The 24,389-nt window shown below is 41.9% G+C and overlaps 2 protein-coding genes across 4 annotated transcripts in view; one reads left to right on the top strand and one right to left on the bottom strand.

The window, feature by feature from the left end:
- Positions 1-955: 955 nt before the first annotated feature.
- LOC126282203 (NAD(P)H-hydrate epimerase) lies at positions 956-3,014 on the bottom strand. Its single transcript, XM_049981742.1, has one exon. It carries the CDS (start codon positions 2,901-2,903, stop codon positions 2,136-2,138), a length of 768 nt encoding a protein of 255 aa, XP_049837699.1. The 5' UTR covers positions 2,904-3,014; the 3' UTR covers positions 956-2,135.
- A 1-nt stretch (position 3,015) lies between these two features.
- The window catches only part of LOC126282198 (uncharacterized), a 190,674-nt gene continuing 169,300 nt past the window's right edge, over positions 3,016-24,389 (top strand). The window contains exons 1-3 of one of the 3 annotated variants that reach the window (XM_049981732.1): positions 3,016-3,316; positions 3,687-3,838; positions 3,914-4,072. In XM_049981732.1, the coding sequence (XP_049837689.1) occupies positions 3,304-3,316; positions 3,687-3,838; positions 3,914-4,072 (324 nt within the window). In that variant the 5' untranslated portion in view covers positions 3,016-3,303. The other 2 variants (XM_049981733.1, XM_049981731.1) reach the window with 2 other exon arrangements.

Raw genomic sequence — 24,389 nt, 5'->3', positions numbered from 1 at the left:
TCTCTACCCCATCGCTTAAAAAACAGTTGGCTCATACCAATCCTTCTGCAGCATGCTTATGAATAACTGGCTATGCAGTGGTCAGACATGTCAGAGTGCTTTTCCCAAAATGCACTGAAACTACACATGGATGGAAGTTACTAACACCACCGATGCAAGAAATGCATATGGACAGAACCCACATAAATCTCTGCATGGTCTTCTACATTGCTAGAGGGAAAATTTATTCCCTGTCATCCTGTATAGCAGCTGTTGCATTCTTCCATGAAAAGCCAACAAAAAATGCTGCTCATTTTTCTGTTTACAGACAAACTATACCTCCCCTGCATTTCCTGTCCAGTTCTCTTGCATGAGTAGAAAAACAGCTTCACTGATTGTGAGCTTGTGTTTGTGTAGTGGAGTTACTTTCAGTGTACTATGTCTACCATACTGAACATCCTGTTCCAAATTAACATGTTGTCAATATACACTGGGAAATGCCAGTTTCATAGTCTCCACTATCAATGGCTGGAATACTTTTTCACAGCAGAATGGATATCAAATGCATCACCCTAGCCTCAGATCCCCCAACTCCTGAAAATGCCAAGAGGTTTGAATTGGCTCCTTCTTCTATAGAAGTAGATAACCAATATCTTATGGAACTACAGATATTTCAATACTGATTCCACTCAATGCAGCCTACTCTACAAGTGCCAGCAATTCTTGAGTGGAAGAGATTTATGCAGTCTATATGCAACACATTTATGGGTGAGATAATTGCAATAACTTTCTGGTAATTCATTAGTTCCATCAGTGACTACAAGAAAGTTACACAGCTTTAAACATGCTGTCAAGAATAGGAAGCTATAAGATGCCACATTCACCAGCACCACCCCCTTCCCCAACTCTACACAGGTCAGTGACATCATCACAGTTGTGAGTGGTCTTCATTAATGCGGGACAAGTAAAAAAAAAAAAATAAATAAATAAAAATTGTTTAAATTTACTTATGTCCAATACACTGACAGAGAGGATATTTTGCAATTGTTCGAGGATGAATTTCAATGGCTACAGTTACAGTTCAATTAAAAAAAAAAAAAAAATCATGGGAAACATTACATTGGTGAACAACACAAAAGGTGTATTTTATGTGCACTGTAAATTATTCCATCTTTCCCAGCAACTATTACCAATGGTAGTACACATCATATGGCTTATGCTCATTTCCTATAGGGTCATTCCACGTGAAATGCCCTAGGGCTCCCAGCTCAACCCTCTTAAATTTTGATGAAATTTGTACAGGATGTACCTGAGGGGCCTACATGAACTTATGCACAGTTTCAGGCTCACCTGTAGCTTTGCTGAGGTGCTAGAGCCATTTTCATGAAGATCACTTTTACAGAGACCGAAAAGTCATGAAGAAATGGTTAAGTTTGGCATTCCACTGTGCCTAATGTAAAAGAGCTAGACTCAGTGCTTCTCAGTATAGTGGTACATTTTGTGTGCTTTACACACAAATGTTGCAAGTAGAGTTCAGAAAGCAATGCATTTGGCATAATGTCAGTGGGCAACAAATCGTGTCGTGAGAAATTTGCCCCATAGTTCAACGAGGCATAAGTAGTTGAGAAAGTGGGCTATGGACATGGTCTTTTGCCAAACTACTGTCTGTCTGGGGGTTTAGTACATCACGAATTTTGGCCTGGCTTGTGTGTTTAATTACTGTGCTACCATCCTGTAAATTTGCTAAAAAACATGAATGTATGAAAATATACCCACTGGGATCATCATCAAAACTGGGACACTTGACATGGAATGACCCTACAAAAGTTACAAATACAAATTCTAGACCGTACTGTAAACAGTATGGGGAAAACATTACCACAGAGTGGCCTGAACTAACAAAGAAAGATACTGTCTATAATAGTTAATATAGCAGGTACAGAATAGTTACACATAAATCAAACTTCACTTTCATTCTGTATGTATGTCATTTAATAGCAAGTATGTAACAAATTATTTTGAAGCATTTCATAAACATACACTAAATTCAGTTCCACTGCCAGTTTTCACACAAACGATGAAATGTGAAAATTATGACCTTTTCTTATCTAGCATCAAATATACCCTCCAACTTCAAACCTATCAGAATACACAGTTCACTCAATTTTAACACAACACTCTGTTCCCGGGTATTTAGGTAAATCAAGTTGGTATTTTTTTTCTAAAGGTGGAGGAACAAATCGACCGCCGAGATAATGATATTTTCCGCAGAAATACTGGGCGCATTTCTTCGGAGCTGTCAAGGAAATCAGAAGTTCAGGCTGTATACCGCCGTCGGTCGGGCAGCCAGTTTCGACATTCCAACCACTTGGTATGTCCACACTACAAATTGGTGCTTTTGTCTGCTTTAAAGTTTCTAGAACTGGCACAAACTCTGCTCTTGTGGGTGGCTTATAGCTAAATCCAAATAATGCATCAACAACAGCTGCATATTCATCAACTGTGTTCGTAGGTGGCATGGACTCTAAGAATGGTATCGACATGGACTGGCATTGAACCACTAAATTCTGATACAATTGTTTTTCAGTTCTCTTCGGGTAGAAGATGGACGGACTGTAACCAAAAAGTTTCAAGTGCCTTGCACAAACAAGACCATCACCGCCGTTGTTTCCGGGACCACAACAAACTAAGACGGTATTCGTCTGGATTCGTTCTAACGGATAACACTTCGCGATTGAAACGGCACAACTTAATCCCGCCAGTTCCATTAACTGGTCAACGCTAAATTTATAGTCATTAAACAGTTCTTGATCGATGCTGATTGCTTCATCTTGGCCAATAAACTTCACCATACTTCTCGAGTGAATGGAATTCGCAAAACGTAAACTGATACGGGACACCAATGACACAACTTTCACATTCATTACCCCTCCAAGGAACAACAATAAAAATTCTACAACCACATTTTCGTAAAGGACGTCACGCACTCCTAAACCGTACGACTGCACACTGTTCTGTGTCCTCTTCAGTCTTCTGTCTGATTAGTGATTACAATGCGCTTTCTGAGTAGATGAAGATAATCTGTGCAATTCTTGTTTCTTCCAATGTACTATATGATAAGTGTGTCACTTCTACCCCGTGATAAAGGTAGTTGTCATACCATGTCTACAGTAAACGAAAAGAAAACAACAAACATTACTTAATAAATCACTGATTCAGAGAGCAAATTCTCCGACCAAGTCAATCGATTAATAGTTGGTACTACTGTCACGTTTGACAGATATGCAGGAGATCTGTATTTTCTATGAACTTTGACTACGGAAAATGGCAGAGCCGGGTAAGTATGATAGATGTAAAATATAACAATAGTGTTGTGTTGTGTAAATCACAGTTTCTTTCTGCTAAAGGATTTGCGTGTGCGTAATTGGAACGATACCTCTATAATTAAGTCTGCCCTTGACATTTTAAGGAGAGTTAGCTTAGTTTACACCACTGACAGGTTGAATCGGAAACGAAGTGACATTGTTTAATTTATAAACTATCACCACGTTACATACTTTAAGGGCATGATTAAAGAAAAAAGATGACCATTAGAAATTTTGAACCATTTTCAGTTACGTCTTCGATTATTTACAGTTTGTTTTTAGCCATTTATTTTGCCGTGTCAATGTACTTTGTTGAAACCCTGCATGTTATGTATGTTTCAGAAGCACAAAATACCCTCGATCTGTCGAACAAAGGTTTGAAGAAAATTCCTAAAGCTCAAAGTCAGGATTCTCAAAGAGTTACAGAACTGATTTTGGACAGAAATGAACTGCAAAAATGGGACAACATTGATTCATACCATGCAGTGACGAGGGTGAGGTAGCTGCTGGAGATTTATTTCGCCAACTTTCAGTATACAAAGTTTCTTATTTTGTCGTTTCTCTTTCAGCTATCAGCATCATACAATCAGTTTCTTCGGATGTATAGTGTTGGTCGTTTGCATCATTTGTGTTGGCTGGATCTGTCGCACAATGGGATTCTGACTATTGAAGGACTTAAAGATTTACTTCATTTAAGGTGGTTGTGTTTAGCGAGCAATAACATTAAGGTAAGCTGAAGACGAGCAGTTCGCTATACTTACGTTTCCCAATCATTTATCATATACCAACAATACCAAATTCACATGCCTGAGGGCTGAACGCTTTTGAGTCTAGGTTCTCTTAATCACCAGTGTTTGCAGAGGGGAGGAGGCGGAGGATTGGGAAACAGTCATAATAGCATTAATAGAAATAGTTTTTAATTGAGTTGTAATGCATCAGTGACAGCATCAATCAAGTTTGTCAACTTTCATCAGTTGAGTGCCTAGGTTCTGTATGTTAGTTTTGTGAGAAACAGTCACAGGGAGATCTGACTGATAAAAATTTCATTAAACAGAAATCCTTTCTCTTGTTGCAACTGATAAATGATACAAAGAACAATATGAATTATGGTAGACAGCTACTCAACACACAGAGGAAGCAGTGAGTGGCAGGCAGCATGTTTGAAAGTAGACTAAGGTGCCTGACAAAATCCTCCTCCAGATTTAGTAGAAAAAACACATGCACATGCATGCGCACCTCTGTCATGTACAGACACTACAGTTGGTCCTCGACGTGTGTGTGTGTGTGTGTGTGTGTGTGTGTGTGTGTGTGTGTGTGTGTGTGTGTGTGTGTGTTTGATAAGAGAAAAAGAATTTGTATGGCTTCGACGGGTTAGTCTACTTTTGTGTGTCTTTATATGTGCCTGTCTATTGCTCAGTGCCACTTTTGTGTGGTAAGTAGCAATCTCTCCTAATTCGTATTATTGTGATTCTCTTCTGGATTTTCCATTGTTTCGTATGAAAAATTACAATGTTGTAGAGGACTTTGGCTAGCATATTGATTTCCTTAATTTCTCTGTCACACTGGATACATAATGGATAACAAAGATTTTAGGATGAAAAAGAGTAGATTAATACATTTTTGGTTTTTTAAATTTATATTTAAGATAACGTAAAATTGGTAGTTTACTCTTCACCAAACAAAATTTGCGGAAAACTTTATGGAGAAATTTCCGTAGTTTTCTGTGTTACACTCCACAGTTGATGCTCATCAGCTTTTTAGTGAACCAGGTGACCAAATTTTCAGTCAAATGAATGTGACAGAAATGTACTTAATTTGCACTTTTTTTCCATCTCACCATTAATAAGTGTAAGGCTTTGGCTGTAGGTTTTACACTGAAGCATTCCAGATTGCTTTGCCAAATCACAATCAGACTGTCACTTTTTAACCTATTCTAGATCTTGGGCTATCTTTCAGACCAGCTAAGATTTCTTAGCCACATTCATCAGGTCAGTTGAATCTACCAATACCAAATGTTGACTTTGCCTCACAATGCAACGATAATGTGGTTTATAACATCATACATACACGAAAAGGAAGAGAACAGGACTCAGACAAAAATTGATTATTTATTTATTTGTTTTTATTCATTTATTTAATTTTTGTGTGTATTAAGTTTTTGGAATGTAAGTTGTGACAGACTGACCTGTAGCCTGGAAGGTGATTGATTGTGAGCAGCTGGAGCTAGTGAAAATGAAGTCCCAAAGCACAAGCATATGTTGCTGGGTCCCTCTGTACCTTCTAAATGCTTACAAATGTATCACACTGTAATTGGTTTTAGAGAGCCCGCATCACGGGGCCCACATCTCTTTTTGTGGATACGAGCGTGGTGAACACATGACATTGAGCTAGTACAAGTCTCTTTCCTTTCCGGGCTGCATAACTCCCCGTCCCACATCCCTCCCTGTCCCCGACACTTGTCCCCCTCCCCCGCCCCTTCCTCTCTCTTCCACCCCTCTTGTTTTGTGCCTGCATCCTGAAACAAACACTTATGACTGTAAGATGTGGATTTTCTTTTCTCTCTATACTGGAAAGTCTCTGTCCTCACTTCATTCTTCTCTTTTCCTTGATTCTTCTCTTACCTTTCATCTCCACTGCAGCATTTGAGACCTCTTCTCTTCTTTCCTTTTCTTTGTTCCTCCCTTTATCTCTCTTTCCTCCCTGTGTGTGTGTCTGATGGCTGACCCACCCGTTCCCTTACATAGTCAGTGACGGGGTAACGTGTAATTCCCCGCCCTGGGTAGACAAGTAGGTCACGTACGTACCCCCTGGTAAAGCCTAGGCCATGGGAGGGGTGATTACCCGTGCTGGTACCTTTCGAATGTACTGATTGGTCCGTCAGCTTGTTTCTCGGGAGGTATGACCTGAGGTGTGGACCATTACCTAAGGGGGGAGTGCAGCCAGCAGCCCCCCGCTTGGAAGGAACGCTCCATCAGAGACACTGGTAGTCGTGGGGGATACTTTCGTTATAGTTTCCTGTACTCTTACAACTTTTGCCTACAAGAGAAAGTTAGATCAGTCTCAGCCGCGGACAATTCTTCCATCACTGCCAAAGTTCCTAGTTGTTTCTCGGTCTGATGAAGGTAAAGACTTCTCCACATTCAACCCTTTCATTTTTCAGAGAGGTGTCAATGCAATTGCAGGCCCTGTCAAGTCTTGTTCGTGGTTACGAAATGGCACCTTTTTGTTAGAAACAGACAGTGCCCTCCAGGCACAAACATTGCTTCAAACTACACTGCTACACAACTTCCCTGTCCGGTAGGAAGCGCCCCGTACATTAAACTCATCACATGGGGTGGTTTATACCAGGTCACTCGATGGATTATCCAATGAGAACATTCAAAATTACCTGTCTGATCAGGGCGTAACCGCCGTACATCGTATAGTGAAGCAGGTTGAAAAAGAATTGATACTGACCTGTACTGTCTTCTCGATGTTTGACAGAGTTCAGCTTCCATCCAACATTAAAGCGGGATATGAGATCATTTCAGTTTGCCCTTACATCCCCAACCCTACTTGTTGCTACCGGTGTCAGTGGTTTAATCAACCAGCCAGTCTTGTTCCAATACGGTCAAGTGTGTTAAATGTGGTAGGGATGTCCATGAGGGTGATCATCCACCTTCATCCCCTCATTGCATCAATTGTATGGGTGACCACGCTGCTTCCTCTAGAGATTTCCCTATCTTTGAAGATGAGTGAATTATTCAGGAAATCCGAATGAAGGAAAAGGAGTCTACCTTTGCTGCTCATAAGTTATTTGCCAGCAGAAAGTCCACTGTCCTCCCAGTGTGTAAATACAGCACTCTTGCCTCTCCTCGACCTACTAACGAGGTAGCCATGCAGACTTGCAATCTCACTTTTAGTGTCACAGTTGTCAGGTCTGCCAGCCCAAACATTACCCGTACAACCTCCTCACTATCACCTGCTCATTCTAAGGCTCAACCTTCATCAGCTCATGCTAAATTACGGGCCCCAAAATCAGACGCCCAGGCATCCAAAAAAGAGCCTATTCCCGAAGATTTTTTTATGTACCCAGACCTCACAACTATTGACTCCTCCCACTTCTCTATGTCCTGTTCCCAAGAAGGCTCATAAGGAAAACAGTTCTCCTCCGCCATGGCGTGTCTCTTCTGCAGCGCCACCCAGTGGTAACTGCCCGCGGGTGTCTTCCATGTCGCCGAGGCACACTGCTGGCGGCCGATCAACGAGCCGATCACTGTTTGCAGGAGCTGCCCCTGAACAACGTATGGATCAGGATCTTCTGCATTTGGCTGAATGCAGTTCCACGCCATTGGCCGCTGTCTCGCAGTGGTCATTGAGTTGACGGCAATCATGGTGAGATTTTTCCCTCTTCTGTCCACCCTATGTCAATTATCCATTGGAATATCTGTGGAATTCGCTCCAATGGAGATGATTTGTCGATCGTCTTACAATCCTACCCCCAGATCATCTTCTGTCTTCAGGAAACGAAGCTACATCCCCACAATCGTTTTGTTTTCCTCTCATTTCCTATCAGTCCGGGTTGATCTCCCCTCCGTGTGTGGTACTCCGGCACACAGGAGACTTATGATTCTTTTCTATTATACTAGCCATTATCACCCAGTCCCCTTAAACAGTTTCTTCCAAGTTGTCGCTGTACGTAATTCCCTCTCTGGATTCACCTTCTCTCTTTGTACTGTATACATTCCATCGTCCACACCAATGGCAAGAGCCAATCTCCTTCACCTCCTTGGTCAGCTCCCACACCCCTATGTGCTGGTTGGAGACTTGAATGCCACATTGGGGATCTCTGTGTCCTTGTCCGAGAGGCTCCCAGTTGATTTACCTCTTCCACCAAGCGGATCTTGTTTGCCGTAATGCTGGGGAACCTACATTTTTGTCTGCCTCCACGTCAACCTTCTCTCTTCCTGATCTCTGGGCTAAATGTTGCATAATATACCTTAATGGGCCAGTTAGCAATTACTAACTCATTGGGTCAACATTTTACAGAGATTTCGAGCTCTTCAAATTACCCGCCAGACTTTCACCTGAAGAAACCAGCAGTAGAAGTGTGACCTGTTGCTTTCTCCTCTCAGTATCACAAAAACTATAATACTATTTTTTTCTATGCAGGAACTCCAACACACACTCTCTTCTTCTCATTCTTCCATCCCAGGACCGTATGCCATCCACCTCTAAATGTTGCTGCATTTGTCATATCGTAGTCTACATTACATCCTTCGCCTTTATAATATAATTTGGATTAACAGTACCTTTCCCAGAAGATCGTGGGAAGCTATCATCATTCCTGTTCTGAAACCTGAAAGAACAAACATCTCCCATCTGGCCTTCACCCCATCTCTCTCAAGAGTAGTGTTTGTAAGGTTTTGGAGTGGATAGTAAATTGCTGTTTAGGCCGGTGGCTGGAGTCCTGAAACCTTTTAACACCTGTCCAATGCAGTTTCCAAATGTATTGTTCCGCAGTTGACCGTCTTGTTGCTCTCTGCGTGGTCATATCATGAACATTTTTCTCGGGGAACACCAAATTGTTGCTATATTTTTTGATCTGGAGCGGGCATACGATACGTGTTGGAGGAGAGGCATCCTCCGCACTCTGTTCTCTTTGGGCTTTCGAGGTCATCTACCCCTTTTCATTCATGAATTTGACAGAGCGCACATTTAAGGTGAGGGTGAATACTACTATCTCCCATACTTTCTCCCAAGACAACGGGGTGCCACAGGGCTCTGTGCTAAGTGTTGTACTGTTTGTCATCGCTGTAAGCCCAGTTATGGACTTTCTCCTTCCTGACGTCTTGGGCTCCCTCTTTGTCGGCGATTTTACAATCTACTACAGCTCTCAATCTACTCATTCTTCCTGAACGACAGCTTCAAGAATGCCTCAATTACCTCCACTCATGTATCATCGAAACCGGCTTCTGATTTTCTCCCAGTAAGACCGTCTGTGTAAATTTTTGGCATCATACCAAGTGTTATCCACCTTCCATATATCTAGGCCCTGTCGACCTTATGTTCACGGACGTTGCCAAATTCTTGGGACACAGGAAACTGTGTTGGTCTTCTCATGTTTCATATCTTCCGTCTCGCATTCTCCCTTCCCTCAACACCTTCCGTGTTCTGAGTGGTAAGTCCAGGGGAGCGGACTGAGTGGTCCTCCTCCACCTATACCATGCCTTAGTGCACTCAAAATTTGACTATGGAAGCATAGTTTACTCCTCTGCACAGCTGTCTATTCTTCAGTGTCTCGCCTCTGTCCACCACTGTTGATTGTGTTTAGCATCTGGAGCTTTTTGCACCAGCCCCATGGAGAGCCTTTATGCTGAGACTGCTGAACCTCTGCTGTCTAATTGGCTAGCTGTCCTTCTGAGTCGTTACGCTAGTTACGTCATGCATGCCTGCTCATGCGACTCATGCCCTCTTTTTTTTTTTTTTTCCCCTTCGACGCCTCCTTGGATTTAGGGTATGCTGGGTGCCCTTCCTCTCTACTACCACTGTGAGTCTGTTTCTGTCAACTACTACATTTCCTTTCCTTCCAATGCCCAAAAACATTCTTGACAAATGGAGGTATGGTGCCACCTTGGCTTCGCCCCCAGACCTGCCTTCTCCGTGACCTTTGCCAGCTTCCTGAGGATAATAAACCCCCCCCCCCCCTTCCTATAGTTTATTGTTGAACATTTCTGGATCTATGCGCACAAATGGAGGATGCCATATTTATTTACACTGACGGCTCAAAGACCACATTTGGTGTTGGGAGTGCCTATATTGTTGGCGACACCCCTATTAGCCTTCGGCTTCCCAACCACTGTTCTCCATGCTGTCCAATACACCCATCGCTGTAAGCAGATACAGTATATTATATGCTTGGATTTGCTCAGCTCTCTTCTCAGCCTCCAAGCTCTGGTCCATTCTTTGATTTGATTGCAGGTTGCAGATCTGTGTATGATGCAATGGTGACAGTGGTCCCTCTAGACATGTTGTTGTTGTGGTCTTCAGTCCTGAGACTGGTTTGATGCAGCTCTCCATGCTACTCTATCCTGTGCAAGCTTCTTCATCTCCCAGTACATACTGCAACCTACATCCTTATGAATCTGCTTAGTGTATTCATCTCTTGGTCTCTCTCTACGATTTTTCGATGCCTCAGAACATGTCCTACCAACCGATCCCTTCTTCTGGTCAAGTTGTGCCACAAACTTCTCTTCTCCCCAATCCTATTCAATACTTCCTCATTTGTTATGTGATCTACCCATCTAATCTTCAGCAATCTTCTGTAGCACCACATTTCGAAAGCTTGTATTCTCTTCTTGTCCAAACTATTTATCGTCCATGTTTCACTTCCATACATGGCTACACTCCATACAAATACTTTCCAGACACTTAAATCTATACTCAATGTTAACAAATTTCTCTTCTTCAGAAACGCTTTCCTTGCCATTGCCAGTCTACATTTCATATCCTCTCTACTTCGACCACAATCAGTTATTTTGCTCCCCAAATAGCAAAACTCCTTTACTACTATAAGTGTCTCATTTCCTAATCTAATTACCTCAGCATCACCCGACTTCATTCGACTACATTCCATTATCCTCGTTTTGCTTTTATTGATGTTCAGCTTATATCCTCCTTTCAAGACACTATCCATTCCATTCAACTGCTCTTCCAAGTCCTTTGCTGTCTCTGACAGAATTACAATGTCATCAGCGATCCTCAAAGTTTTTATTTCTTCTCCATGGACTTTAATACCTACTCCAAACTTCTCTTTTGTTTCCTTTACTGCTTGCTCAATATAGAGATTAACACCGGGGAGAGGCTACAAACCTGTCCTACTCCCTTCCCAACCATTACTTCCCTTTCATGTCCCTCTACTCTTATAACTACCATCTGGTTTCTGTACAAATTGTAAATAGCCTTTCGCTCCCTGTATTTTACCCCTGCCACCTTTAGAATTTGAAAGAGAGTATTCCAGTCAACATTGTCAAAAGCTTTCTCTAAGTCTACAAATGCTAGGAACGTAGGTTTGCCTTTCCTTAATGTTTCTTGTAAGATAAGTCGTAAGGTCAGTATTGCCTCACGTGTTCCAGTATTTCTACGGAATCCAAACTGATCTTCCCCGAGGTCGGCTTTTTTTACTAGTTTTTCCATTCGTCTGTAAAGAATTCGTGTTAGTATTTTGCAGCTGTGGCTTATTAAACTGATTGTTCTGTAATTTTCACATCTGTCAACACCTGCTTTCTTTGGGATTGGAATTATTATATTATTCTTGAAGTCTTAGGGTATTTCGCCTGTCTCATACATCTTGCTCACCAGATGGTAGAGTTTTGTCAGGGCTGGCTCTCCCAAGGCCGTCAGTAGTTCTAATGGAATGTTGTCTACTCCAGGGGCCTTGTTTCGACTCAGGTCTTTCAGTGCTCTGTCAAACTCTTCACACAGTATCGTATCTCCCATTTCATCTTCATCTACATCCTCTTCCATTTCCATAATATTGTCCTCAAGAACATTGCCCCTGTGTAGACCCTCTATATACTCCTTCCACCTTTTTGCTTTCCCTTCTTTGGTTATAACTGGGTTTCCATCTGAGCTCTTGATATTCATACAAGTGGTTTTCTTTTCTCCAAAGGTCTCTTTAATTTTCCTGTAGGCAGTATCTATCTTACCCCTAATGAGATAAGCCTCTACATCCTTAAATTTGTCCTCTAGCCATGCCTAGGCATGTAATGCTCCAAAATGACACTTTTTTCATCCCGAAACAGTCAGTATAACATTCCCTGCTGATGGTTCTGTTAGAAACTTCTTTAGTTTTGGTGATGAGGAACGGCGCCATTCCTTGCTCACTCTCTTCGTTTCCGGTTGGTGGAACTGAACTCAGGTGTCGTCCCCAGTAACAATTCTTGCAAGGAAGCCATCACCTTATCATTCAAAGTGCTGAAGAAGTTCTCTCATTTCAAGAGTCAGCTGCTGTGGCACCCATCTTGCAGATACTTTGTGAATCTGGAGCACATCATCCAGAATGTAGTGTGCTGATCCATGACTAATCTGTAAACATGCAGCAATGTCATTCACTGTCACTCAGCAGTTTTCCTTCACTATGGCTTCAACTGCTGCAATGTTCTGTGGAGTAGCAACTCATTGTGGCTGTCCTGGTTGAGGAGCATCTTCCACTGAAGTCACACCATTTGTGAACTTCCTACTCCATTTGTGGACTTGCTGCTGTGACAAACATGCATCACCCAACTGAACCTTCATTCGTCGATGAATTTCAATAGGTTTCACACCTTCACTACACGAAACCTAATGACAGAACGCTGTTCTTTCCTGATGCAAATTGCAAGTGGGTCTGTCATCTTTACACTGATATTGTGACGGTATGTTTGCATCTGCAGTATGCTGCCACCTACAGGCCATTCTGCACACTGTTTGCAGCACGCTTACCAACTTACAGGATAACGGCGCGAAATTTCTATTTGTTATTACAAATTTAAGGTTTTCATTTGACTCACCATCGTAGGTCACTTTTACTTACTGATTCCAAAATTAGTAACTTTTTTGCAGTAGTTAAGAGAAAAATTACAAGTGCAGAAATCATATTAGCTTACATTTTAGTGAAAAAATGATATAATTAAGGAATCATCGAATGGCTGGAATCTGTAAAATCATCGAATGGTTGGAATCGGCAACTAGAATTTGCCTTTATTGGTGGTATTGCAACTTTTAGACAAAATTTCAAGACCACAGCTTCACAAACTACCTTTGTTTTCTATTTAGGAGATAGAATTTTGTATAAGTTACTTCTTGAGGCTGACACCATGAGCTGCTTTTTTTTTTATGGTAATAGGGTGAAAAACTGCTACAGTCATAAGAACCCATTCTGTGGGTTAGTGAAGGGTAAAAAACCAAATTTCCAATGAGCAGCAATGTGAGCAAAACTCGAAGAGGAGTGAAACTAAAAAGGAAGGAAATCTTAGAAAACTGCTGTTGACCTACATAGGAGGTCAATTCTAATTATTGATTCCAACTACTCGATGATTTGTAATTTTGAACATATTTGCAGTAAATCTGTGGACTATGTTTTGTAGGATTTCTAGATTTCTTATTGATCTCCAAACTACTACGAAAAACAGATAAATATTGTAGGTACAGCTTCCAAATTTTTCTCTTTCTCATACTAGCTAAGAGCGTAATTCCGTATGTACAAATCCTGTAACACGTTAGTGCACACACTTGTTATTAAAATGGTCTAAATAACGAACCATGGAGTGATTGGAATCGGTAACTAAGAATTTAATCACATGAACTGTGTTTGTAATTTTATTGTATGCTACATTTGTTTGTTTACGATTATGATCTGCTTTCGAAAATTGCCTCTATGTAGCGTCTCTGCCATTGGTATGACATCATTGCTCAAAGCCGATGAGTGGTATTGGACACTAGAATTGATCCGAAATTTGTATTTTAACAAATCATTCACATGAGAGAATTGTACAAACACAGTTGTGTGATGATTGAATAGACTCTCATATGGGTGACATAGTAATTAGCATCACTGGGGTAGAGAAACAAGAGTTGGAAAGAAATAAGTTGTCTGGTCTGTATGGAATCACCATTCGGTTACAGAGCACCTGTGGCATTGGCCCTTGTTTGCATTTATTGAAAATCTTTCACCTGTTTCCAAGTCCCAAGCAACTGGAAAAAAAGTGCAGGTGACTCCTATATATTAGAAGGGTTAAAGCCCTAGATCAGGGCCAGTAGTAGTCATGATTGTGCTTATCTACTGCTTATAGGTTGGCAACAATTCAGTTTTGGTAGCCAGTGGGATGGTTATTTGACATCACTAATTAGAGGCTAGAGCAGAGGCAATGTGTTTCTAGTGCCATAATTGAAGTCATTGTCTTGTTTGCCATTTTTCAGCGTATTAGTGAGTTTCGAGAGAAACCTTTTGTGCTTGACAGGGAGTACTATAAAGGACAAATTTGAGTGATGTCGTTCAGCACTGCAAGACCTTCCATTGGTGCATGTCTCGTGGATTAATTGTAGAGACACGAAAATGTATCATGTGGCAGTTAAGTGACTTAGTCTCAAAAGTTTTTGTGGATGGAATTATCTGGAAGTGTGGTAAAATCTGCCATTATCAGTAAATGGAGCAATATTTTTTAATTCAGTGATGGGAGAAGGCAGATGTTTCAATTTTTATTGCTAAGAAATTCACATGTTCCGTTTATTAATAAACATTGACCCACTGCCTTCTCCCATGATTTAATTAAAACACATTGATCCACTTACCCAGTGTGCTCGCACAGTCCGATTCAATAGCAACAAATACCAGAGAAATATTTCACTGCTTTTCCAGATATATCATGGTTTGTACGGCTGTCCTTGGTTTGCAGATACTAGCACAGTTTAAATAGCTGTGATTCAAACAAGGAGCAATGAAATTTATAAGCCTCATTTACACCAGTGTCACTTTTTCTTCTGAATGTATTGCTTCGAAATATGTCATCTGCCTCCTGCTCTCTCATTGGTTGCATAATGTAAACAGCTTATACATAGTTTTTTGTTCCCATCACACCTCATGGCAATCACTGACAATGTTGCTGCATGAAACACGTAAGTACGCCACTGGCACTATTCTACACTCATGCTCATAAATTAAGGATAATTGGAGAATGTGGTGCCACACAATGTGGCACTACACAAAACTGTCGCTAATAGCATAGGCACATAGGGTACACACACGACACAGATCTGTAAGTCCACGGTATTGGAGATAAGTTGAGAAAACCATCCTGAAGAACATGCTACAAAATGCCACTGTTTCCTGCGCAGGTACTCTGACATCAATATGGGATATGATCACCATGCACATGTACACAGGAGACACAACGGGTTGGCAGACTCTGGATCAGGTGCTGGGGGTATAGCCTCCCATCCTTGCACCAGTGCCTGTTGGAGCTCCTGAAGTGTCCTAGGGGTTTGAAGATGTGCAGTGATACATCGAGCGAGAGCATCCCAGACATGTTGGATGGGGTTTAGGTCTGGAGAACATGGAGGCCACTCCATTCGTCTGATATCTTCCGTTTCAAGGTACTCCTCTACGATGGCCGCTCGGTGGGGCTGTGCATTGTCATCCATCAGGAGGAAGGTGGGACCCATTGCACCCCTGAAAAGGCAGACATGTTGTTGTTGTTGTTGTTGTTGTTGTTGTCTTCAATCCTGAGACTGGTTTGATGCAGCTCTCCATGCTACTCTATCCTGTGCAAGCTGCTTCATCTCCCAGTACCTATTGCAACCTACATCCTTCTGAATCTGCTTAGTGTACTCATCTCTCGGTCTCCCTCTACAATTTTTACCCTCCACGCTGCCCTCCAATGCTAAATTTGTGATCCCTTGATGCCTCAAAACATGTCCTACCAACCAATCCCTTCTTCTAGTCAAGTTGTGCCACAAACTTCTCTTCTCCCCAATCCTATTCAATACCTCCTCATTAGTTACGTGATCTATCCACCTTATCTTCAGTATTCTTCTGTAGCACCACATTTCGAAAGCTTCTATTCTCTTCTTGTCCAAACTAGTTATCGTCCATGTTTCACTTCCATACATGGCTACACTCCAAACAAATACTTTCAGAAACGACTTCCTGATACATAAATCTATATTTGATGTTAACAAATTTCTCTTCTTCAGAAACGCTTTCCTTGCCATTGCCAGTCTACATTTTATATCCTCTCTACTTCGACCATCATCAGTTATTTTACTTCCTAAATAGCAAAACTCCTTTACTACTTTAAGTGTCTCATTTCCTAATCTAATTCCCTCAGCATCACCCGATTTAATTTGACTACATTCCATTATCCTTGTTTTGCTTTTGTTAATGTTCATCTTATATCCTCCTTTCAAGACACTGTCCATTCCGTTCAACTGCTCTTCCAAGTCCTTTGCTGTCTCTGACAGAATTACAATGTCATCGGCGAACCTCAAAGTTTTTACTTCGTCTCCATGAATTTTAATACCTACTCCAAATTTTTCTTTTGTTTCCTTTACTGCTTGCTCAATATACAGATTTAATAACATCGGGGAGAGGCTACAACCCTGTCTCACTCCTTTACCAACCACTGCTTCCCTTTCATGCCCCTCGACTCTTATGACTGCCATCTGGTTTCTGTACAAATTATATATAGCCTTTCGCTCCCTGTATTTTACCCCTGCCACCTTTAGAATTTGAAAGAGAGTATTCCAGTCAACATTGTCAAAAGCTTTCTCTAAGTCTACAAATGCTAGAAACGTAGGTTTGCCTTTTCTTAATCTTTCTTCTAAGATAAGTCGTAAGGTCAGTATTGCCTCATGTGTTCCAACATTTCGACGGAATCCAAACTGATCCTCCCCGAGGTCTGCATCTACCAGTTTTTCCATTCGTCTGTAAAGAATTCGTGTTAGTATTTTGCAGCCGTGGCTTATTAAACTGATAGTTCGGTAATTTTCACATCTGTCAGCACCTGCTTTCTTTGGGATTGGAATTATTATATTCTTCTTGAAGTCTGAGGGTATTTCGCCTGTCTCATACATCTTGCTCACCAGCTGGTAGAGTTTTGTCAGGACTGGTTGTCCCAAGGCCGTCACTAGTTCCAATGGAATGTTGTCTACTCCGGGGGCCTTGTTTCGACTCAGGTCTTTCAGTGCTCTGTCAAACTCTTCACGCAGTATCGTATCTCCCATTTCGTCTTCATCTACATCCTCTTCCATTTCCATAATATTGTCCTCAAGTACATCGCCCTTGTATAAACCTTCTATATACTCCTTCCACCTTTCTGCCTTCCCTTCTTTGCTTAGAACTGGGCTGCCATCTGAGCTCTTGATATTCATACACGTGGTTCTCTTCTCTCCAAAGGTCTCTTTAATTTTCCTGTAGGCAGTATCTATCTTACCCCTAGTGAGATAAGCTTCTACATCCTTACATTTGTCCTCTAGCCATCCCTGTTTAGCCATTTTGCACTTCCTGTCGATCTCATTTTTGAGATGTTTGTATTCCTTTTTGCCTGCTTCATTTACTGCATTTTTATATTTTCTCCTTTCATCAATTAAATTCAATATTTCTTCTGTTACCCAAAGATTTCTAGCAGCCCTCGTCTTTGTACCTACTTTATCCTCTGCTGCCTTCACTACTACATCCCTCAGAGCTACCCATTCTTCTTCTACTGTATTTCTTTCCCCTATTCCTGTCAATTGTTCCCTTATGCTCTCTCTGAAACTCTGTACAACCTCAGGTTCTTTCAGTTTATCCAGGTCCCATCTCCTTAATTTCCCACATTTTTGCAGTTTCTTCAGTTTTAATCTACAGGTCATAACCAATAGATTGTAATCTACAGGTCATAACCAATAGATTGTGGTCAGAGTCCACATCTGCCCCTGGAAATGTCTTACAACTTAAAACCTGGTTCCTAAATCTCTGTCTTACCATTATATAATCTATCTGATACCTTTTAGTATCTCCAGGGTTCTTCCACGTATACAACCTTCTTTCATGATTCTTAAACCAAGTGTTAGCTATGATTAAGTTGTGCTCTGTGCAAAATTCTACTAGGCGGCTTCCTCTTTAATTTCTTAGCCCCAATCCATATTCACCTACTATGTTTCCTTCTCTCCCTTTTCCTACACTCGAATTCCAGTCACCCATTATTATTAAATTTTCGTCTCCCTTCACTATCTGAATAATTTCTTTTATTTCATCGTACATTTCTTCAATTTCTTCATCATCTGCAGAGCTAGTTGGCATATAAACTTGTACTACTGTAGTAGGTGTGGGCTTCGTATCTATCTTGGCCACAATAATGCGTTCACTATGCTGTTTGTAGTAGCTTACCCGCATTCCTATTTTCCTATTCATTATTAAACCTACTCCTGCATTACCCCTATTTGATTTTGTGTTTATAACCCTGTAGTCACCTGACCAAAAGTCTTGTTCCTCCTGCCACCGAACTTCACTAATTCCCACTATATCTAACTTTAACCTATCCATTTCCCTTTTTAAATTTTCTAACCTACCTGCCCGATTAAGGGATCTGACATTCCACGCTCCGATCCGTAGAACGCCAGTTTTCTTTCTCCTGATAACGACATCCTCCTGAGTAGTCCCCGCCCGGAGATCCGAATGGGGGACTATTTTACCTCCGGAATATTTTACCCAAGAGGATGCCATCATCATTTAATCATACAGTAAAGCTGCATGTCCTCGGGAAAAATTACGGCTGTAGTTTCCCCTTGCTTTCAGCCGTTCACAGTACCAGCACAGCAAGGCCGTTTTGGTTAATGTTGCAAGGCCAGATCAGTCAATCATCCAGACTGTTGCCCCTGCAACTACTGAAAAGGCTGCTGCCCCTCTTCAGGAACCACACGTTTGTCTGGCCTCTCAACAGATACCCCTCCGTTGTGGTTGCACCTACGGTACGGCCATCTGTATCGCTGAGGCACGCAAGCCTCCCCACCAACGGCAAGGTCCATGGTTCATGGGGGGAAAGGCAGACATACTGGTGCAAAATGATGTCCCGATACACCTGACCTGCTACAGTTCCTCTGTCAAAGACATGCAGGGGTATACATGCACCAATCATAATCCCACCCCACACCATCAAACCACGACCTCCATACAGGTCCCTTTCAAGGACATTTAGTGGTTGGTATCTGGTTCCTGGTTCGCGCCAGATGAAAACCCGGCGAGAATCACTGTTCAGACTATACGTGGACTCTTCCATGAACATAACCTGGGACAACTGTTCCAATCACCATGTACTGTGTTCTTGACACCAGGCTTTAGTGGCTTTCCTGTGACCAGGGGTCAGTAGAATGCACCTTGCAGGTCTTTGGGGTGAATAAACCGTGTCTGTTCAGTAGTCTATAGACTGGAGACAACTGTTCCAGTGGCTGCGGTAAAGTCCAGAGCAAGGCTACCTGCAATAATCTGTGGCTGTCTGCGGGCACCGATGGTGAGATATGAGTCTTTTCGTGGTGCTGTACACTGTGGACGTTCATGTCTGCTGGAATCGTTGCCATAATCTTGAGATCACACTTTGTGGCACACGGAGGCCCCGTGCTACAACCTGCTGTGTTTGACCAGCCTCCAGTCGCCCTAGTTTCCTACCCGTATTAACATCATCATTGTGTGTTCTTTGAGCCATTTTCAACACACAGTCACCATTAGCATGTCTGAAAATGTCTGCACACTTATTCGCTGCACTGTACTCTTACATGCACCAACACACCTCTGTGTTTGTGGACTGCTGCCAGCGCCACCGTGCAAAGACCACAGGTCAGATGTGCTGCATGGTCATACCCCGAGGTGATTTAAACCCACAAACTGCCCATGTATCAGCAATATCCTTAATTTATGAGCATGAATGTAGACTTCTACCTATAAGAAGGGTAAAAGGAAGGACCCACAAAATCGCAGACCAGTGTCCTTAACAAGTTTGCTGCAGAATTCTTGAACATATTCACAGGTCGAAAATAATTAATTTCATTGAGATCAAGAACCTTAAAATGTGCACAGAGCGGCACAGTTTTAGAAAGCATTGTTCGTACAAAACTCAGCTTGCTCTCTTCTCGCGTGATATGCTGTGAACTGTGGATGAAGGCCGACAGACTGACCCCAATTTCTAGATTTCCAAAAAGCATTGGACGTGGTACCCTACTGTAGACTGTTAACAAAGGTATGGGCACATGGAATACATTCCCAGATATGTGGTGGCTTGATCCAAGTATGTTGTCCTTGATAGTGAGTGTTCACCAGAGACAAGTGTATCATCAGGAGTGCTCCAGGGAAGTATGATAGGACCAATATTACTTTCTATATACATAAATGATCTTACAGAGAGAGTGAGCAGCAATCTGCAGTTGTTTTCTGATTGTGGTGTGGTGTACAGGAATGAGTCCTCATTGAGTGACTGAGACAAAATTTCTAAGTGGTGTGATGAATGGCAGCTAGCTCGAAATGTATAAAAATATAAGTTAATACAGATGAGTAGGAAAAGCAAACCCATAACGTTCACACACATTGTTAGTTGTGTTGTGCTCGACACAATCTCATCATTTGAATATCTGGGTGTAACATAGTTACATAGATTTTTTCGATGTAATGCTTATTGGTGCTCGTCATGGGTTTGCCGCCTGATTTCATCGTCCTAACAACATGATATTTCAGTGGTCCAACTGGCCACCATCTTCAGGTGATACAACAGGTGCACAACCATACCAGATCTGCAATAACATCAGATTCAGTGGCTCCTTTATTCCCTGGGAACAAGCTGCCACCCTTGCACAAGAAGCGAAAGGGCTGCCTCCTGTGAAGTGAAGAATTACAGTGCGCTGGCACTATAAACTAACAAAAGCAATGAATCAATAATTAAGATGCAGTTGAAACCAGCCAGTTGTTGTTGGTTTTTCTTTTGTGTGTTTGTGTGTGTGTGTGTGTGGGGGGGGGGGGGGGGGGGGGGGGGGGAGAGAGAGAGAGAGAGAGAGAGAGAGAGAGAGAGAGAGAGAGAGAGAGAGAGAGAGAGAGAGAAAATGTGATGCCACATCGTGCTTCTACTAATAATGTCATCGGATAATCTTATTTTGATGGATTCCTCAAGTACACAACCGAGCAATGAAAAGTTACATCACTAATTTGTGTCTCTTTAAATGACATATTACACTCTTCGTTGAGCCAACGTTCAGTGATGGCAAATTTTTCAGACTGGGTCAAATATGAGTGATGCTGATGTTCCACACATCGGTCATGAACAGTACAAATAGTTTGTCCAGTATCATTGTGGAAAGGCTTACATTGGACAGACTATTCGCACGGTTCATGAACTGTGTGTGGAACATACGTGGCATACACGTTCGCTCCAGCCTGAAAAATCTACCACCGCTGAACATTCTCAATGAAGGGCATAAAATGTCATTTAAAGAGATTTAAATTGTTGTCCAAGCTTCTAGTTAGTGGAATTATACACTAAAGGAATCCATTGAAATAAGATTATCTGACGACATTATCAATAGAGATAAAAGTTTTTGTTTAAGCAATATATAGCATCCTATTTTAGCAGATATAAAACAACAATGGTGTGATTTTAAACTGGCTGCAGCTTAATTTGCGATTCATCACTTTTGTTTCTATTACTGGTGGTGCTGCAGTTCTTCGCTTCACAGGTGGCAGCTCTTTCACTTCCCGTGCACATGCAGCAGTCTGCTCCTGGGGTATAAAGGGGCCACCGTATCTTATGTTCCATCAGTTTTGGTGTGATTGTACACCTGCAGTCTCACCTGAAGATAGCACCCAGTTGGACTGTCAAAATATTATCATCAAGATGATGAAATCCAAATGCATGCCATGAAGAGCATCAACAATCTTCTGAGCATAATGTTGCTGAGCATGTGAGGATTTTGGTAGGTCATTGTAGCTAGGCTCAATACCATTTCTTCCAAACCCATCAGAAACAAACGCAAAATAATTTTATTTAAAAAAGCGGATAAAGTGCCACTAGAAGCCTTCCTAAAAGACAATTTCCATTCCTTCCGAACTGACTATGCGAATGTAGACTAGATGTGGCTCAAATTCAAAGATATAGTAGCAACAGCAATTGAGAGATTCATACCTCATAAATTGGTAAGAGATGGAACGGATCCCCAGTGGTACACAAAAAAGGTCCGAACGCTGTTGCAGAGGCAACGGAAAAAGCATGCGAAGTTCAGAAGAACGCGAAATCCCGAAGATGGGCTAAAATTTACAGACGTGCGAAATTTGGCACGTACTTCGATGCGAGATGCCTTTAATAGGTTCCACAACGAAACATTGTCTCGAAATTTGGTAGAAAATCCGAAGAAATTCTGGTCGTATGTAAAGTACACGAGCGGCAAGACGCAGTCAATACCTTCGCTGCGCAGTGCCGATGGTACTGTTATCGACGACTGTGCCGCTAAAGCGGAGTTATTGAACGCAGTTTTCCGAAATTCCTTCACCAGGGAAGACGAATGGAATATTCCAGAATTTGAAACACGAACATCTGCTAGCATGAGTTTCTTAGAAGTAGATACCTTAGGGGTTGCGAAGCAACTCAAATCGCTTAATACGGGCAAGTCTTCAGGTCCAGATTGTATACCGATTAGGTTCCTTTCAGATTACGCTGATACTATAGCTCCCTACTTAGCACTCATATACAACCGCTCGCTCACCGATAGATCTGTACCTACAGATTGGAAAATTGCGCAGGTCGCACCAGTGTTCAAGAAGGGTAGTAGGAGTAATCCATTTAACTACAGACCTATATCATTGACGTCGGTTTGCAGTAGGGTTTTGGAGCATATACTGTATTCAAACATTATGAACCACCTCGAAGGGAACGATCTATTGACACGTAATCAGCATGGCTTCAGAAAACATCGCTCTTGTGCAACGCAGCTAGCTCTTTATTCGCACGAAGTAATGGCCACTATCGACAGGGGATCTCAAGTTGATTCCGTATTTCTAGATTTCTGGAAAGCTTTTGACACCGTTCCTCACAAGCGACTTCTAATCAAGCTGCGGAGCTATGGGGTATCGTCTCAGTTGTGCGACTGGATTCGTGATTTCCTGTCAGGAAGGTCGCAGTTCGTTGTAATAGACGGCAAATCATCGAGTAAAACTGAAGTGATATCAGGTGTTCCCCAGGGAAGCGTCCTGGGACCTCTACTGTTCCTAATCTATATAAATGACCTGGGTGACAATCTGAGCAGTTCTCTTAGACTGTTCGCAGATGATGCTGTAATTTACCGTCTAGTAAGGTCATCCGAAGACCAGTATCAGCTGCAAAGCGATTTAGAAAAGATTGCTGTATGGTGTGTCAGGTGGCAGTTGACGCTAAATAACGAAAAGTGTGAGATGATCCATATGAGTTCCAAAAGAAATCCGTTGGAATTCGATTACTCGATAAATAGTACAATTCTCAAGGCTGTCAATTCAACTAAGTACCTGGGTGTTAAAATTACGAACAACTTCAGTTGGAAGGACCACATAGATAATATTGTCGGGAAGGCGAGCCAAAGGTTGCGTTTCATTGGCAGGACACTTAGCAGATGCAACAAGTCCACTAAAGAGACAGCTTACACTACACTCGTTCGTCCTCTGTTAGAATATTGCTGCGCAGTGTGGGATCCTTACCAGGTGGGATTGACGGAGGACATCGAAAGGGTGCAAAAAAGGGCAGCTCGTTTTGTATTATCGCGTTATAGGGGAGAGAGTGTGGCAGATATGATACACGAGTTGGGATGGAAGTCATTACAGCATAGACGTTTTTCGTCGCGGCGAGACCTTCTTACGAAATTTCAGTCACCAACTTTCTCTTCCGAATGCGAAAATATTTTGTTGAGACCAACCTACATAGATAGGAATGATCATCAAAATAAAATAAGAGAAATCAGAGCTCGAACAGAAAGGTTTAGGTGTTCGTTTTTCCCGCTCGCTGTTCGGGAGTGGAATAGTAGAGAGATAGTATGATTGTGGTTCGATGAACCCTCTGCCAAGCACTTAAATGTGAATTGCAGAATAGTCATGTAGATGTAGATGTAGATGGAAGGTGAATGGTCAACTTTGGTTAGTTGGAAGAATGTTTGGAAACTCTGTAGCTCATCTCTAAAGGAGACTGAACATAGGATGCTAGTGCAACCTATTCTTGTGTACTGCTACCCTGTATGGGATATCCACCAGGTCAAATTAAAGAAAGACATCAAAGCTGTTCAGAGGTGGGCTGCTATATTTGTTACTCGTAGTTTTGAACAACACACAGGTACTGTGGAGGTATTTGGGAACTCGAACGGGAGTCGTTGGAGAGAAGGCGACATTCTTTTTGAGGAACTCTATTGAGAAAATTAATGGAACTGGCATTTTGAAGCTGACTGCAGGACAATTCTACTGTCACCAACATGTATGTTGCGTGAGGACAACAACGAGAAGATACGAGAAATTGTGACTCACACTGAGATATATAAGTAATTGTTTTTGCCTTACTC

Source organism: Schistocerca gregaria, chromosome 7, assembly GCF_023897955.1.
Source record: "Schistocerca gregaria isolate iqSchGreg1 chromosome 7, iqSchGreg1.2, whole genome shotgun sequence".
Lineage (NCBI taxonomy): Eukaryota > Metazoa > Arthropoda > Insecta > Orthoptera > Acrididae > Schistocerca > Schistocerca gregaria.
Note: the sequence above shows the minus strand (reverse complement) of the source record. Positions and strands in the feature narration are given on the sequence as shown.

What these genes read in the sequence shown, in the direction of transcription:
- LOC126282203 (XM_049981742.1), bottom strand. Translation starts at nt 2,903, where the DNA reads ATGAATGTGAAAGTTGTGTCATTGGTGTCCCGTATCAGTTTACGTTTT.